Here is a 14,546-nt window from a genome sequence, read left to right on the forward strand (position 1 = left end):
AGCCACACATCACCTGACGGGGCCTGTGGCTTCAAGCTTTCGTGTCCTCCAGAGCTCCCCAGCTCCCAAGCACCACGCAGCAAGCATTGGCCCGCGCAGCATCCTGGAGACCATCTTGAGCGCCTTTCAACCTTCAACTTTCGGTCGTCCACCACCACCCTCTAATCCTCCAATCCTCCAAACCCGCCAAAACCACACCACCGTCGCGACCGCCCTGAAATAATAACCCACTCCCCACAATGGCACCCAAACGCACCGCCTCCTCCCAGAAGGCCGCCGCTGCCTCCGCCGACCACGCCCAGCAACTCCCCTCCTCGCCCGCGGGACCGACCGCCGCCGCCGCGATACCGGGCACCATGACCTCGCAGCCCAAGGCCGGCCCCATCACCATGACCCCCAAGGGCGTCGCCTCCGGCGCCCAGAACTGGGACCGGGTCCTCGCCAACCTCTACAACCACTACGTCAACAACACGCCGCAGCGCACGAAGCTGATTGACGCCTTTATGGCCTTCCTTGTCGTCGTCGGGGCGCTGCAGTTTCTGTACTGCGTCATCGCTGGCAACTTTGTACGTCTACGAATGCTTCCTCGAGTTCTTTCTGGAGGATTGGAGCGTTTCGCAGGGCGGTAGTTTTGCCCTGAAGGGAGGCTGCGAAGGATCGGACTCTGGCAGACGAGTCGGGAATATATCTACGTCTGAACGATTGCTAATGTTGTTGTAAAACAGCCCTTCAACGCCTTCCTCTCTGGTTTCTCTGCTACCGTCGGCCAATTCGTCCTCACTGGTAAGTCGATTGGGACGGCACTCCCACTCCCTCTTCCGATGGCTAACAGCAGGCTTCCCAGCTTCCTTGCGCATCCAGACCACCGAGGCCAACAAGTCCGATTTTCCTTCCGTATCACCCGAGAGGTACTTTCCGTCCCGAATCTCTGAATCTCATATATCCTAACGAAGCTAACGTAAAATCGCAGAGCGTTTGCCGACTACGTCGCATGCAGCTTGATCCTCCACTTCTTCTGCGTCAACTTCATAAACTAAGTTTCCAAAATCAGGGGTTGTAGACAGACAACGGTGAAAAGAAAAGAAAAGTGGATGGGTTTTCCCGAGTCAAGATTCGAGCACGATGCGGAGGGATATAGACAAACTCGGTACAGCACGGAAGCCGCACCACCAAACACCGCATGGGCAGCATCATGAGCATGCGAGACAAACCAGGCCAATGTACATTACACAAGCAGGCGCTTGCATCCACAGAGCAAGCACGGGAAGATGTCTGGAGGGAAGAAAGGAAGAAAGAAGAAAAGTGCAATTCAGGGAATCATCCATGATACCGAGGGACTCCAAAAAAGGTTCTAGCTCTATAAACCGTGTCTTTTTCCCCGAACGCCAGCCATTTCCCCGCGCATCACTCGGCTTCCGGAGCGGCAGCCTGCTGCTCCTCCTTCGGTGGCCCCGCCGACCCTGCCCTCGGCGGCGGCGGCGGACCTCCCGTCTTCGGAGGCGGCGCGACCGGCGTCCCCCTCCCGCTCGGCGCGTTGTCGGCCTCCCTGCTCTTCTTCTCCTCCTCCTTGAAATAGTCGTCCATGAAGTTGTTCCCACCGTGATGCCTCTCCTTCTTCTTCCTCGTCGTCGCCGTACCCGCCGGCGGTGGCGGCGGCGGGGCCCCGCTCGCGTCGACCATCTGCGCGGGCACCAAAAAGTCGCCCCCTGACGGCAGCGGGCCCGCGCCTACACCGGCAGCGGCAGCCGGCACGAACAGGTCCTGTTGATGCGTATCGCTCCCCAAGCCACCGGCACCAACAGCAGAAGCCCCATAAAGCGCGGCGGCCGGGTCCTTCTCGCCGTCAAACATCATCTCCCCCGGCGCATGTACCGGCTCGTTCAGCGGCGCCGGCAGGCGGTGCAGCGCGCCGTACCCCAGTACGCAGCCGAGGGCGCCCTCGCCGCCCCACTCGCGGCTAGGCTGGATCGTCACCTCGCGCGTAACGTCGTACTCGTTGTTGTAGACGTACAGCCGCAGCGGCCGGCCGATGTGGTCCTCGACGAGCTCGCTGAGCCCGCCCTCGCCGTGCAAGGCGCCTTCGGGGCTGCCGAGGATGTAGTCACCGTACGGCAGAAGGCCGGCGCCGTCGGCGGGGGAGTTGGCGGCGACGTCGAGGACATGCCAGATGTTGGCGGCGACAGCGAGCGGTGTCCACTGCAGCGAGAGGCCGAGCGAGGCCGTGTCGTGGGGCACCTGGGCGTGCAGCTCGCGCGTGCGCTGGCCCTTTGCGGACCAGAGCCCGAGGGAGAGCGTGCCACCCGCGCAGTTGCGGACTTCCTGGGCGAAGAGGCGAGGGTCAGGGTTGTCCTGTCGCGGTGTCGTATTAGTCTTGGAAACGGTTCGGGCTGGAAGAAGGAAGGGAGGGGAGGGTTGGAGGGCGGGGGTTGGGTAGGTGGTCACGTACGATAGGACGGCCGTTGATGCCGATGATGAAGTCGAACCACGGTTCGATGTTAAGTTCGAGGTTGGTGTTCCGCAGGACCTGGAAGCCGAAGGACCCCTGGTTGTTGTTCTGATGGGTCGGTTGCTGCCCGTCCAGGCGGGACATGAAGCGGTTCAGCGCGTTGAACATGGCGGGCGCGTTCAGCACTGGAACCGGGCTTTGTTGTTGTCTAGTATGGTATCGACCTTTTTGTTCTTTTTTTGGAGAGACCTTTCGGTGTTATGAAGCTCGGAAAAGCGTCGAATATTCTTGTCACGGTGGGTGGTGTGCTTCGAAGCTGTCACTGGGTGCGTTTCCACATAGTCGTCTATCCCCTTTGGGCCCTTGGAGCAAGCTGTCATTCTAAAGGTACCTGACCCGTCAGCCTTGCATGAGGGTCCAAGCTTCTTCCCGCATTAGTGGGACGCTAGAGTGGACCCCATCGTTTTTTTCTTTTAGCTCGACCGTTGGTTTATCCTTCCAGCCTCGCTCATGCTCATTTTCATCCTCCTGGGCCGGGTATCAACGCACGCTCTTAACGGCACCCCTAAAATGTGACGCTGTCTTACCCGAACCGGCCACACAACTGGAGAAAACGCATATGTAGCATCTTAATCTTTGTGCTCACAAGTAAACCTTGTACAAATAAGTCTCGCGCTTCATGCATTACCATCCCCAAGATGAAGGCCGCTACCAGACTCCCCCTGACGGATGAGTGCCACCACTACAAATCCAAGGCAGAAGTGCCTTGGGACCTTCAAAAGTAAGTCATCCGCTCCCCTCCGACCCCCTCTCATCCGACCTCATAGTTGGCCCCTCGGCAATTGACACCCCCCGCCAGATACTTCTCTCAGCGCTATTCCATCTTCTCCTGGTACGACGAGGGCGTTCGCCTCACCGACGACGCCTGGTTCGGCGTGACGCCGGAACCCCTCGCCAACAAGGTCGCCGACGAGATGTATCACACTGACGCCTCCAAGCGCGTCCTCATTGACATGTTCGGCGGCGCTGGCGGCAACACCATCGCCTTCGCCCTCTCAGCCCGCTGGGATCGCGTCATCTCCGTCGAGCGCGACGCTGCTACCCTCGCCTGCGCCCAGCACAACGCCGAGCTGTACGAGGTCGGCGAGTACATCACTTGGATCCACGGCGACTGCTTTGAGTACCTCGCCAAGCTTCGCGACGCCCCCGACGACCTGGCGGAGGAGCTGAGGGTCGACATGGCCGAGACCGTTGTCTTCGCATCTCCGCCCTGGGGCGGGCCCGGCTACAGCACCGCCGAGATCTTTGACCTTAGCCAGATGGAGCCGTATACCTTGCAGCAGCTGCACGACGCGTGTAAGCCCATGGACCACGCGCTGTATCTGCCCAGGACAAGCGACCTGAGACAGATTGCAAAACTAGCCCCGGAAGGGGAGAAGCTCGAGGTAGTGCAGTACTGCATGGAGGGCGCAAGCAAGGCCATGGTGGCATTTATACCAGGGACGCTAAGTCCACCAACGCTGAAGTCTCAATAAGAAGAAAACAAGTTTATTCCGGCCGATGATCTCTATTCCCACGAAGCACTGATTGTAACACGAGACTTTGTTTTTACAACGCCTTGACCACGCTACGTTCGTCGAACAAATCCTTCAACAGCCCCAGAATGCAAAACTCCCGGTCGAGCGGCGCCATCGCGTACGTCGACTCGAAGGCGAAGATGCTGAGCTGCCCGAAGAACGGCCGCAGAATCTTGCCCACCAACTCGTCTTTCCTGTCAATACTGACTTCATCGTTGATGCCGCCGGCCCCGAGCAGTGGCCGTCTATGCGAGCTGCTCGTGGCTAGGTGTGCGGCCGAAATGCTTCCCAATGACGAGCTGACGCCCATAGTGCCAAGCTCCTCCGCAAGCTCGTCGACCAAAGCAACGGGCTGGTAGCTGGTGGACCGGTAGACGGCCTCGATAGTGTCCGTGACAAAGAGCCACTCGTGAAGCTGAAAATCGTCCGGCGCCACGCAGATGAGCAAGTCCAGCAGCTTGCAGGCTTGCAAGATGGACGTATTGTTGTAGGTGTCAGAAGCGGTGCTGTGATCAGGGGCAACCACAGATGAGATGGCCGCGTGGAGCTCGGCGTTGATGACTGGCCACATCATAGCCAGGTGAACCGCACTGGTCTTGAGTACCAGTGCGCGGACGACCATGTAGATCTCTGCCCGCATAGTGGACGAAGGCGAGGAAGTTGCCGTGGCCCCAAGAAGCTCCACTACCTTGTCCAAGATGGTCGGGAGTTCTGCAACGAAGGCATCTTCGCTTGAGGCGAGGACCAGTGTGGCAGTGCGACGAAGGTTTAGCTGCGTCTTTCGGTCCGCTTCTAGACGAGCCGAGGTAGCGCCAACACCAAACACAATACCAGCTGTTGTGGGTGGGGTCATACGGCTCAGGAGTTCAGGCATGCGCTCCTTGTCGCTGACAGTCCACTGTCTCAGCAGCGGTAACCAGTCGCTTCGCACCAACTCGATGCTCGAGCTAAAGAACCTAGCATCGTTGAAAGCATCTCCGACATCCTTCTTCCAGGTCTTTTGATTGTTAGGCAGCCTGGAAAGTTCCTGGAGGAGCACAAGTGTGTTCTTGGACACAGTGTCCGGGAACGCCTTGGCTCTGAACGCCGGGCTGATGACGTTTGTCGATATCGTGCCTGCGGCAGACAACACACGATCTGTTTCGACCAAGATCTTTGGAAGGTTCGGAACTATCGACGCTAGGATAGCCACTACATCCTCAGCTCTATCAAGGACGCTAGCCAAAGAAATCGTCGTGGCCCGGCGAATGCCATCACGGTTCTTCTCTGACTTTTCGTAAGACGGCGCATCTGCATATGTCATAGGCTTGGTAGTAAAGATAGCGGTCAGAAGTCGGAGGAAGAGATCCTGCTCCTGGTTAGTAATAGAGCATAGGGAGAACCGGCTGTACTTACTCCAAGCTCGCGCCTCATCTTACGCTGTTCGCCGAAGTTGGTGTTGTCCACCTTTTCTCCAAGAATAGCGGCGAATTCCAACAGACTTGGTAGTGTTTGTCGGTGTGGAAAAGGGTTCGTGAGCAGGTCGCGCAAGAATGCCATGCAGTCAAGCCATATCTCGTCCATCGCATCGTCCTCAAGTGTGCGAGCATACTCAACCAGAAACGTGACAAGGTCAATGTCTTGAAGTGATGTCGTCAGAGTCGATTTTCTTGAAGCGTCCAATGCCCCAGGGTTTGTCCTGCTGTAGATGGCATTGAAGATGGCAGGTATGGTGTGTTTAGGCCGAGAACCATCCAATGCCGGGAGAAGGTTGAACACTTCGGACTGGGGAGCCGGCGTGGTGATGTTGATAGAGCTCCGCCAGATGTCAATGACCGTTTCGAGGCACTCCAAAGTCTCGGCTGCGAAGAGGTGCTCCAATAGTCGCCGAGCCCGGTTTCTCATCCGAAGTGATGTGTAGTTGAAAGAGGAGATGGAAGTCATGTCTTGAGCGTTTGCATCGCTGCCTTGGCCCCAGGACCAGATAGTAAAACAAATGCGAACAGCATCCGCGAATGCAAGGTGCACCGTAAGCCTGTCGTTTGCAGTGGCACTGCGTGTTTGCGGAGCGTCCGAGTTGAAGACACCAGACACCATATTTCCGAAGAACCCTGGGTGTTGATCTGGGCCCTTGACAACTTGCGTTCTGGCCTCTTCAGCCAGAAGTCGCTCGTGTGCCCGAGCCAAGACTTGCTCCAGAGCATTGAGAAGAGAGATGAGCGTCGACTCAGGCGCATTCCAGGCATCCTTCCTAGGACTGCCGCTGTCTCTGAAAATGGACTGCAAGTCGTTGAAGGTGTTGGAAACCTGCCGGCACAGCGTTTCCACGAGAGGAATAAGAACCTGAAATATGGTATCCGAATAGAATGGCAAGCACTCTGTTAAGAAGCTTACCCAACTGTCAAGAACGCTGCGACTGCTGGGTGAGCTCAGACCAGCCTGGAGGCACTTGAGCAGGTTGGGCGGTGGTGCAGTCGGTTTCGTCTCCAACTGTGTCGACACTCTAAGTGTCTTGGTGGGATCAAGGCTCATCTTCCTCTTCTCTGACGACGGAGAAGCAGGAACGTCTGAGATGATGATGTCTCTAAGTTTCAAGGCATCGAACACGACGTCTAAGAGGAGGACTTGGACGTAAGGATCAGGCCCACGTAGAGACTGGAGAAGACGCTCAATGAGAACGTCGTCCAAGTGTAGACTTGCAAGGGGCTCGGCGTAAGGGTTCAGGAGTATCTGGTGCATGACAGTCAAGGCATAGCGATGAAGTTGAGTGGCTCGAATCCGGATGCTCTCTTCCGCAGGCTCGTTGTTTCCGGCAATGCACCGTAAACAAACGTGAATGAAGACCTCTTGCATTGAGATGTCGCCCTCGCTACCAGCTTTTGTTGGTTAGCGCCAGACTCGTATTAAGTGTATTGCCACTTACTCATTTGCGCGATCTCTGGGTGGTCGTTGTCGACTGTCAGACTGGTCGAAGCCAACACGGCCCATATAACATCAGGGGCCCAACGCAGAACATTGGACAATGTTCTGAGGTAGTAGAGGCAGAGGTCTAGGTCATCATCCGCCGTGAATGTAGTTGAATTAGCTGAAGCAGCGGCTGAGCCAATGTCGCGACTTGATCTCAGAAACTCCATAGAAGAAAACTTCCGTACGAAGAGCAGGAATAACCTAGTTCTGGTCAGAGCAGTGCATCGCCATAAGAACCAGGTTAACTCACTTGTCGATGCCTACCAAGCTGTTCAACCACCCCTTAACAGTCATGAACAACTGGGTCCGCTCGTCCAAGAGAGCATCCAGCATGAGGAAGAGAGGCCGTGTCAACATGACTTCGTAATTTTCCGAGCCAGACATCCGAATCTGCGGAGGCTTTTCAACCATGGGCGTCCTAGAACCGCGTCTTTCGGCGCTAGAGTCCTGCAATGTGTGGGACCACAACACGCTGAAGCGGCGCCCGGCATCTGCTGGGCGCGACGCAAAGGACCCCTGGACATCACCCTCGATGATTAAGCTGGCAAGCGCAGCCTCTATGTCACGGTTTTGCGAGGTAAGCGCAGTCTGGAGCTGCCATAGTGATCTGACCGTTTCGACGTGGTGTTTTGGCTCTGAAGCCGACAAGAATTCCCAGGCCTGTCGGACAAGAGGAGTGACAAGTTCGGTCAGGTCCACCAGCTCTATCCGTTCTGCAGAGTAGAGGTGTGAGGAGAGGTAGAGAATGGAGTTGTAAGAGACAAACGACAGTCCGTCAGAGTGCCCCAAACGCTCATGGAGACACGATAACAGGTATGTCGTGTCAAGCTGGTAGGTAGTCGGCACTTTGAGTAGCAGGGTGGTCAGAATCCTCCCTTTAGCTCCCAAGTCTGACCCCGACTCGGGATTCTTCAGTCCTTCGCAGACCAGCTGGCCAGACTTCTGTAACAGAAGCTCACCAACCTCAATGGGAGAAAGAGGGACATGAACCGCATCGAGATTGCCTTGCTCATCGACGTAGAATGCCTTGATCCGCTTCAGAAGTTCGACTGCAGGCAACGACGCCAAGACACCAGACTCCATTGTCCTCTTGGGCTTGTTCGCACTAGATGAAGGAAAAGCCCGATCCGGGATGAGGTCCAGGATGGTCAGCGAAATGTGCAATGCCTCCTCAGCAGCTTTCGGTGAGCCCTTCCGAGAGGAGCCTGCTTGTTGCCGCTGCTGCTTCTCTCTCGTATCCTCGAGCATGCAAAGGATGGAAAGGGCGGTAAGCGGTGCATGAATCGTAACCATTTCTTCTTCGCGAACGTTGAAATTCGCCAAAATGAAATTGACCAAGTCGAGCTTGTCGAGACGCTCCTTGTCCGACATGGTCCCTGGCCCTATAGCTTGTGCTAGTAGACTGACGATCTCGCCGTAGATCAGACCACTCTCGACGCCATCAAAGAATACACTTGCACTGCGGAATACCTCGTTGAAGTCGGCCTTTCTGGGCGCTTGGTCTCTGTACTGCCGGACGCTGTTAACAATAGGGAGAAACACCTCGGGGACAACCAGGCCGCCAATCTCCCACCGATCCATCAACGACAAACAAATTCGGTAAGGCCTCGCCCTCTCCCCGGGGCTCGATCCCTGATCGACATTGATCATGCTCAAGAGGGCCCGGGTCAGAGGCTGCAGCCCGTGGTCCTCAAAGTAGCTGGTTTTGGATGCAAAATACGAATGCTGGTGATCTGTTGACGACGGCGACTCGATGCCACTCTCGCTTTCTCCTGGCGCGGGATCCGGGCCAAGAAACCATGCCCAAAGCCTCCTGTTGAGACTCATGTCCCTCCGAATGACGACACCCACAGCCGCACGGAGAAGTAGTTCCAAATCGCCTGGCTTGACGTTGGTTTGCAGGACCTTGGAGTGCAGCGGAAGATGCGTGACCAAGAGGTCCAGAAATCCTCGCTGGATCAGGAGCTGCTCGTCAGCAAGGCCAGCAGCAAACGAGCGCAGTAGCAACCCAGGTTCGGGCGAAGTGACCATCTTCGCGAGTTGTGTAGATTGCTCGTCTTCCTGGACACCATTCTTGGCGGGTTTTCCTGGAACGATTGGCTCGCCCAACTTCGGCAAGTTCCTCACTAGGTAGGCCAAAGCTCCAGCTCTGCGGCTCGATCCCGTGATAGAGGCCAAGAAGAAACATTGCCAAAAGAAGCCGTCTCCGGATGAGTGGGGGCCGTCCTGTTCTTGGCCATTGGCGGGGCGAATGGCAGCCTTGAAACTGTCCATCAACCGCAATGTTCGATCGAAGTCTTCGCTCGTTTCATCCTCGAGTCCGGGCAAGAGAGCCAACACAACGGACTTCATGGCCGGTCGGAGCGATCGAGGGTCCAAATCGAGGAAATGGTGTTCGAGTAGGTCGAGGAAAGGAGATCGGACGGAAAGGGACGCAAACGAGAGGGTCGAGGCCAGGCCGGGAAGGTATAGTGGTAGGTCTTTGGAGAGACCATCGGTGCCTATCGTTGCGAATATGTAGCTGTAGACTTCGAGGGCTTTTTGGTGGACGCCTGACGGCAGGGAGGGGTTGAGACATTGCGATAGGCGCTTTGCGACGACGGCTTTCGAAGGGATGGTCGTGGTAGAGGGGTGTCGAGCTTGAAGTGCCTTGCGACCACGGTCAGTCTCCCATGCTGCTGAGTCGAACGGAAAGCCAGGGGGAAGGGATTCGAACCTTTAGCAGGCGGTTCAAGAACGAGATGTAGTCTGCCCATTCCTGCAATGCCGTCTCGAACAGTGAAAGAGCTCGCTCGATACCGGATGCGTATTTACGGTAGTGCTTGTCCTTGATGGGCGCCTCTTCTATCATGTCAGGTTATTATCAGGCGATTCGGAAACGGATCTCGCCAGAGAAGCCTACCAGCGCCGAGTTGATTCCTCCATTGGCGCGGAAGAGGAGACTCGCGGCCTGAGCTCTCGGGGGAGACAGACCGTCGACCAGAGCCTGGCTCAAGGGCCATGATTGCTGAGAGTGGGTGTTGTGTGAACGAGTAAGAACATCAGTATGTTCGTGTGTGGCCGTAACGAAGGTATTGCGGGCTCATTTCTGCCTGAGCCTTTGTGGTTAGGTCGCTGGCACTGGATACACTCTCCGCATCGAGAGTTGTTGGACAGGGTTCAGAGTGTAATGAGCTCGAAAGGCTACCATGTCTCCTTCCAGGTTGTACAGTGGGGGTACCCTGGAAGCTCCTAAGCTCCCCATTGGTTGGCCAATTATAGCGACCGGTCCCGCCTGACGAGGCTGCCGTAGCCCTTCTGTACTAGGTAACGGCCGGGAGAATACCGCGGTAGAAGTACTGTACCTAGGTATCTATCTACCTACCCAGTGCAATAACGTCATCAAGCGTTGGTTCACGGATAGTGTGCGGATGCGGATACATGGTACCTGGGAAATGTGGACTTTCTCTCCCCATCTTGTGTTCTCTTTCCTGCACCTTAGCTCTTCAAGATAAGACCGCCCTTTGCTCCTTGTCGCGTGACACAGTATGTGGGAGATGCTAAGCAGAAGTACTAGCTGGTTGAAGTAGCTTATCTTGTGAATTCATAACCAACTTTGCATGATCAAAAAATGGCTTGGTTTGGACGAAGCTTAATAAGGCTCTCTACATCCCCCACCAGCGTCATTTCTGCCCTCTTGCACGACGCTTCTTCAGCTCCCTATAGACCATATAACAAGCCGAGTTTTGCTGAAGTAAGCTTCGACTATTCAGTGGGAAGCTTCTTCCGATACGGGTCACTCAACCATGGAGATCGTCCAAATCCCATGTTACGAGTTGTGTGACCCAAGAGCATCTGGATCGGCTTCTCCTGGGCGAGAAGTGGGCCTAAACCGACTTTGATTAGCGGACCGTTCCCACTAATGAGGGCTGCCGCACCAGGCGGCACCACTAAATCTCGGCGCCCCTCCTGTGTTGCATCAGCAGGCCAGCGACTTGGGACGATCCTTTCTTTTCCCCATCCCAACTCTCTTCTGTCTGTCTCTCTCTCTCTATCCCCCCCATTCCTTTTTTCATGTTCTGTACATTCTGGGTCAGACCCTGAATGCCTATCATGACACCATGAACTCGGGCTGTCGACACTTAAGCCGAACACGACGCCGAACGCTATCAAGTGCGCGTTATCGCTACGCGACGCCGACATCTCCCCTATCTACTAGCGAGATGCCCCCGCGGGCTCCATCGCAACCATGGGCGAGGACCACGACAACAGCCCCGGCGAGGGGCAGCCTCCACCTCTGCCTCCACGACCCTCCATTGAATCGAGTGCGTCGATAGATGCTAGAATGGCCATGGCAGCTGCAACCACTGCAGTCACGCCGCTCGACATCCAGACCCTATCCTTCCCCGATGGCTCACGCGGCACTTTTTCGACGCCGGGCACCAGAGCCGTATCGACGCCCGTTCAGTCCCCTAATAGCGGACAGGCGACGCCCACAAAGACATTGGCCGACAGAGAAGACTCCATGAGCATCGCGAGCTTTTCGCCCACGCTACGGCCGCCCAATGACATTGCCAGCCTGCTGGTGGGAGAGTTCAATAAGAGAAGCCCTGCATGGAACCTGCTCAGGTCACAATCGGCAACCGTACCACCGTTTGAAACTCTGAGGATGGACGACGCGACCCGCAATCTAGCCGGCTTCGCGCAAGAGTTCGACGACCTACCCGATGGATCGGATGAAAGCGTCAAGGACGAGGACCGAGCCGCTATGTGGAAAGCAAAGTTAAAGCACTACATGATCCTCTCATCTGCCGGAAAGCCCATATATAGTCGGCATGGGGACCTAGGACTGATCAACTCGTCTATGGGCGTCATTCAGACACTCATATCTTTCTACGAAGGGGCTAAGAACCCGCTATCTGGCTTCACAGCCGGTAACACGAGATTCGTCATCACAACACAGGGGCCTTTATACTTCGTGGCCATCAGCCGGCTCGGAGAGAGTGACTCGCAACTGAGGGCACAGCTTGACGCCTTATACATGCAGATTTTATCGACACTCACATTACCGACACTGAAGAATATCTTCGTACACCGCCCATCCAGCGATCTCCGGAAACCGCTGGAGGGCACCGAGCCCCTGATTTCGTCTCTCGCCGACAATTTCACGAAGGGCTCGCCGTCGGCCCTTCTCGGGGCTTTGGAATGCCTCAAGCTTCGCAAGTCCCAGCGGCATGCCATCAACAACGCCTTTCTCAAGCAGCGGACAGAAAAGCTCCTCTACGGCCTCATCGTAGCCGGCGGCAAGCTCGTCAGTGTCATCCGCCCGCGCCGACACTCCCTACACCCCAGCGACCTGCAAATCATATTCAATATGCTGTTCGAATCGGGCGGCATCAAAGCCGGTGGCGGCGAAAACTGGATCCCCCTCTGCCTGCCCGCGTTCAACAACCGCGGCTACTTGTACATGTACGTCAGCTTCTTTGATGGCGTCGACGGCGAGCAGGCCACGGGACAGAACCCGCCGGCAGCAAACACCGACGAAGAGCTGGCCATCATCCTCATCAGCCCGGACAAGGAGTCATTCTTCGAGCTCAAACAAATGCGAGACGCCGTCGCCGCTTCTCTGGCGAAGTCTGGCCACCTCGCACTGATCCAGGGCGCCGCACGCGCCGGCCGGCCCAAGACGACGGACATTGCTCCGGGCGGCCAAATATCCCACTTCCTCTACAAGTCCCGTGCAAACGTCCAGTTCAGCATGTCGGCCCTTGACCCCGTCTTCTCCGCCCTCATTGCCCGCCGTCGTCTCATGGGCCTCTACCATCAACTCCACGCTGCCGTCCACGCGAAACACTCCCACATGCGCGTCCTGCACTCTGTCTCCGAGGACGCGACCTCTCTTGCCTGGATCACCCCGATATTCGAGTTCTACTGCGTCGCCGGGCCTAACGTGTCTCGCGCCGTGCTGACCCAAGGGGCCAACAAGGTTATTCAGTGGGCCCGCCGCGAGGAGGAACGAATCTTCATCATCGGCGGAGGAGTGTTTTGATTATGAAAAGGAAATGCTCGTTTCGAATCCGAGGTAACGGACGTCCTCCCATTCACTTGATCTATTACCCATTATACATTAGGACGGACTATCCGTCTCCATTGACGTCCTCTGAGTGTCCCCCCCTCCCTACAAAGTTTGGGTATCAATACAAAAAAGGAGAAGGGAAAAAAAAAAAAGAAGAAACAAGATCAAATTCGAAATCATCTCGTCCACCACGCCTCCGGCATCTCCGTGATAACCACCGCCTTCGCAACCGAGTCCGCCGTGACCCCCTCCTCCCCCGATGAGCCGAACATGACCCCGCCGTCCTCCTTCGGCTCCCGTGCGTCCCCGCCCCCGTCCCTCTCCCACCCCAGGTCCTCGTTGACCTTTTGCCCGCACACGCCGCACCGCCTCCGGCTCTCCGCCTCGTCCCTGTCGTACAACTGACCCAGCAGCTCGGCCACCTCGGCCGCGACGCTCTCGTCGCCGGCGCCCCTCGCCTCCTGCGTGCGTCCACTGTCCCGCGCCCACCCTCGCAGGTCCAGACAAATGTCCTCGCCGCAGATGTCGCACACGGCCCTCTTCTTCCCCTTGTCCTCCTTGCGCCAGCGGGCCGGCGTCTTGGCCAGCTTCACCACGGTCCGGGCCAGGGCCTGGACCCGTCTCCGCTGCCCCTTCTTCTGCGAACACCCGCCGTCGTAGTGGCGCCACTCGTGCGAGAGACGCCCGTCGTTGGCGTCATCGTCGCGAGCCGCCTGCGACTCCTGCTGCGCCGCGATGATGGGTGAGAAGTACAGAGCGGCCGAGGCAGCTTCTTTAGCGGCATCCCTCGCCACTTCGGGCAAGCAGAGCTGCTGGCACAGCTCAGCGGGCGTCCTGCTCACCGTCTCGACTCGCACGTCGTCGAGGTCCTCGACAAAGCGGCTGCGTCGGGGTGTCGTGGTGCTCGGCTTTTCTGCAGGCTGCGATACGGCCGTCGACGACAGGATCTCTGCCGCGTCGTCCTCGACATCGTCCTTGCCTCCGTCATTGTCCTCGTCGTTGTTATCAGGGAGACCCTCCTCTGCCGAGCGGCTTCTCTCCCCCTCTTCGTCTACGTCGAGCACCCGCTTCCGGACCGTCACGACGGTCCTCTTACACGACGACACTGACGACACCGACACCGACGAGGACCCCGACGTGGACTCTTCGACGCCCGTCATGACGCTGTCTTTTCGTACTCTCAGGTCCCCGTCGTCCTTCTCCGTCGTGGTCGTTAACTTGCCGTCCGGGCCCTTCTGCTTGCCCTTCTCAACCTCCCCCGTCGACAAAAGGGGATCCGGCGTGTCCCCGAAGAAGGATCGACGCCGGAGAATCGACGGGAGCCGGTCCAGCGGAGACCGGACGTCGTTCATATCATACGAATCGAAGTCGACAATCATCATGCCCGTGTAAAAACTATTGATTATGCCGATGCTGGTAGGATGTGAGGATGCGTGTACCCAAAGGAACAAGATGACAGGTTGCTGAGCCGGTCAATCAATACAGATGGATACTTGAGATCTCTATGATGAGTAAAACGATT

The 14,546-nt window shown here is 56.9% G+C and overlaps 6 protein-coding genes across 6 annotated transcripts; 3 read left to right on the plus strand and 3 right to left on the minus strand.

Annotated features, from left to right (window-relative positions):
* Window positions 1-86: 86 nt before the first annotated feature.
* CDEST_03069 (uncharacterized protein) lies at window positions 87-1,402 on the plus strand. Its single transcript, XM_062919228.1, has 4 exons — window positions 87-566; window positions 726-783; window positions 845-908; window positions 971-1,402. Exons 1-4 carry the CDS (start codon window positions 240-242, stop codon window positions 1,035-1,037), a joined length of 516 nt encoding a protein of 171 aa, XP_062775279.1. The 5' UTR covers window positions 87-239; the 3' UTR covers window positions 1,038-1,402.
* A 1-nt stretch (window position 1,403) lies between these two features.
* Window positions 1,404-2,788, minus strand: CDEST_03070 (Putative GRASP-type PDZ domain, PDZ superfamily protein). Its single transcript, XM_062919229.1, has 2 exons — window positions 2,447-2,788; window positions 1,404-2,349 (listed from the first exon to the last, which is right to left on the minus strand). Exons 1-2 carry the CDS (start codon window positions 2,612-2,614, stop codon window positions 1,405-1,407), a joined length of 1,113 nt encoding a protein of 370 aa, XP_062775280.1. The 5' UTR covers window positions 2,615-2,788; the 3' UTR covers window position 1,404.
* A 171-nt stretch (window positions 2,789-2,959) lies between these two features.
* Window positions 2,960-3,983, plus strand: CDEST_03071 (Putative RNA cap guanine-N2 methyltransferase). Its single transcript, XM_062919230.1, has 2 exons — window positions 2,960-3,227; window positions 3,306-3,983. Exons 1-2 carry the CDS (start codon window positions 3,145-3,147, stop codon window positions 3,979-3,981), a joined length of 759 nt encoding a protein of 252 aa, XP_062775281.1. The 5' UTR covers window positions 2,960-3,144; the 3' UTR covers window positions 3,982-3,983.
* A 1-nt stretch (window position 3,984) lies between these two features.
* Window positions 3,985-10,099, minus strand: CDEST_03072 (Putative protein dopey). Its single transcript, XM_062919231.1, has 6 exons — window positions 9,872-10,099; window positions 9,686-9,813; window positions 7,220-9,618; window positions 6,926-7,170; window positions 5,419-6,878; window positions 3,985-5,371 (listed from the first exon to the last, which is right to left on the minus strand). The coding sequence occupies exons 1-6, from the start codon at window positions 9,969-9,971 to the stop codon at window positions 4,055-4,057; spliced, it is 5,649 nt and encodes a 1,882-aa protein (XP_062775282.1). The 5' UTR covers window positions 9,972-10,099; the 3' UTR covers window positions 3,985-4,054.
* Window positions 10,100-10,971: 872 nt separating this feature from the next.
* CDEST_03073 (Putative vacuolar fusion protein Mon1) lies at window positions 10,972-13,137 on the plus strand. The gene has a single exon (XM_062919232.1). The coding sequence runs from the start codon at window positions 11,198-11,200 to the stop codon at window positions 12,995-12,997; it is 1,800 nt and encodes a 599-aa protein (XP_062775283.1). The 5' UTR covers window positions 10,972-11,197; the 3' UTR covers window positions 12,998-13,137.
* A 1-nt stretch (window position 13,138) lies between these two features.
* Window positions 13,139-14,406, minus strand: CDEST_03074 (uncharacterized protein; the record flags this gene model as incomplete). The annotated part of the gene is made up of 1 exon (XM_062919233.1): window positions 13,139-14,406. The coding sequence occupies one exon, from the start codon at window positions 14,404-14,406 to the stop codon at window positions 13,201-13,203; it is 1,206 nt and encodes a 401-aa protein (XP_062775284.1). The 3' UTR covers window positions 13,139-13,200.
* Window positions 14,407-14,546: the final 140 nt, after the last annotated feature.

The sequence above is a fragment of the Colletotrichum destructivum genome, chromosome 2 (genome assembly GCF_034447905.1).
Source record: "Colletotrichum destructivum chromosome 2, complete sequence".
Classification (NCBI taxonomy): domain Eukaryota; kingdom Fungi; phylum Ascomycota; class Sordariomycetes; order Glomerellales; family Glomerellaceae; genus Colletotrichum; species Colletotrichum destructivum.

What these genes read in the sequence shown, in the direction of transcription:
- CDEST_03069 (XM_062919228.1), top strand. Translation starts at nt 240, where the DNA reads ATGGCACCCAAACGCACCGCCTCCTCCCAGAAGGCCGCCGCTGCCTCC. An exon ending in GCGTCATCGCTGGCAACTTT is followed by an intron (nt 567 to 725) that starts GTACGTCTACGA and finishes GTTGTAAAACAG; the next exon opens with CCCTTCAACGCCTTCCTCTC. An exon ending in CCTTCCGTATCACCCGAGAG is followed by an intron (nt 909 to 970) that starts GTACTTTCCGTC and finishes GTAAAATCGCAG; the next exon opens with AGCGTTTGCCGACTACGTCG.
- CDEST_03072 (XM_062919231.1), bottom strand. Translation starts at nt 9,971, where the DNA reads ATGGCCCTTGAGCCAGGCTCTGGTCGACGGTCTGTCTCCCCCGAGAGC. An exon ending in AGCTTGGTAGGCATCGACAA is followed by an intron (nt 7,171 to 7,219) that starts GTGAGTTAACCT and finishes GACCAGAACTAG; the next exon opens with GTTATTCCTGCTCTTCGTAC. An exon ending in CCCAGAGATCGCGCAAATGA is followed by an intron (nt 6,879 to 6,925) that starts GTAAGTGGCAAT and finishes AACCAACAAAAG; the next exon opens with CTGGTAGCGAGGGCGACATC.
- CDEST_03070 (XM_062919229.1), bottom strand. Translation starts at nt 2,614, where the DNA reads ATGTTCAACGCGCTGAACCGCTTCATGTCCCGCCTGGACGGGCAGCAA. An exon ending in GCATCAACGGCCGTCCTATC is followed by an intron (nt 2,350 to 2,446) that starts GTACGTGACCAC and finishes ACACCGCGACAG; the next exon opens with GACAACCCTGACCCTCGCCT.
- CDEST_03071 (XM_062919230.1), top strand. Translation starts at nt 3,145, where the DNA reads ATGAAGGCCGCTACCAGACTCCCCCTGACGGATGAGTGCCACCACTAC. An exon ending in GTGCCTTGGGACCTTCAAAA is followed by an intron (nt 3,228 to 3,305) that starts GTAAGTCATCCG and finishes ACCCCCCGCCAG; the next exon opens with ATACTTCTCTCAGCGCTATT.
- CDEST_03073 (XM_062919232.1), top strand. Translation starts at nt 11,198, where the DNA reads ATGGGCGAGGACCACGACAACAGCCCCGGCGAGGGGCAGCCTCCACCT.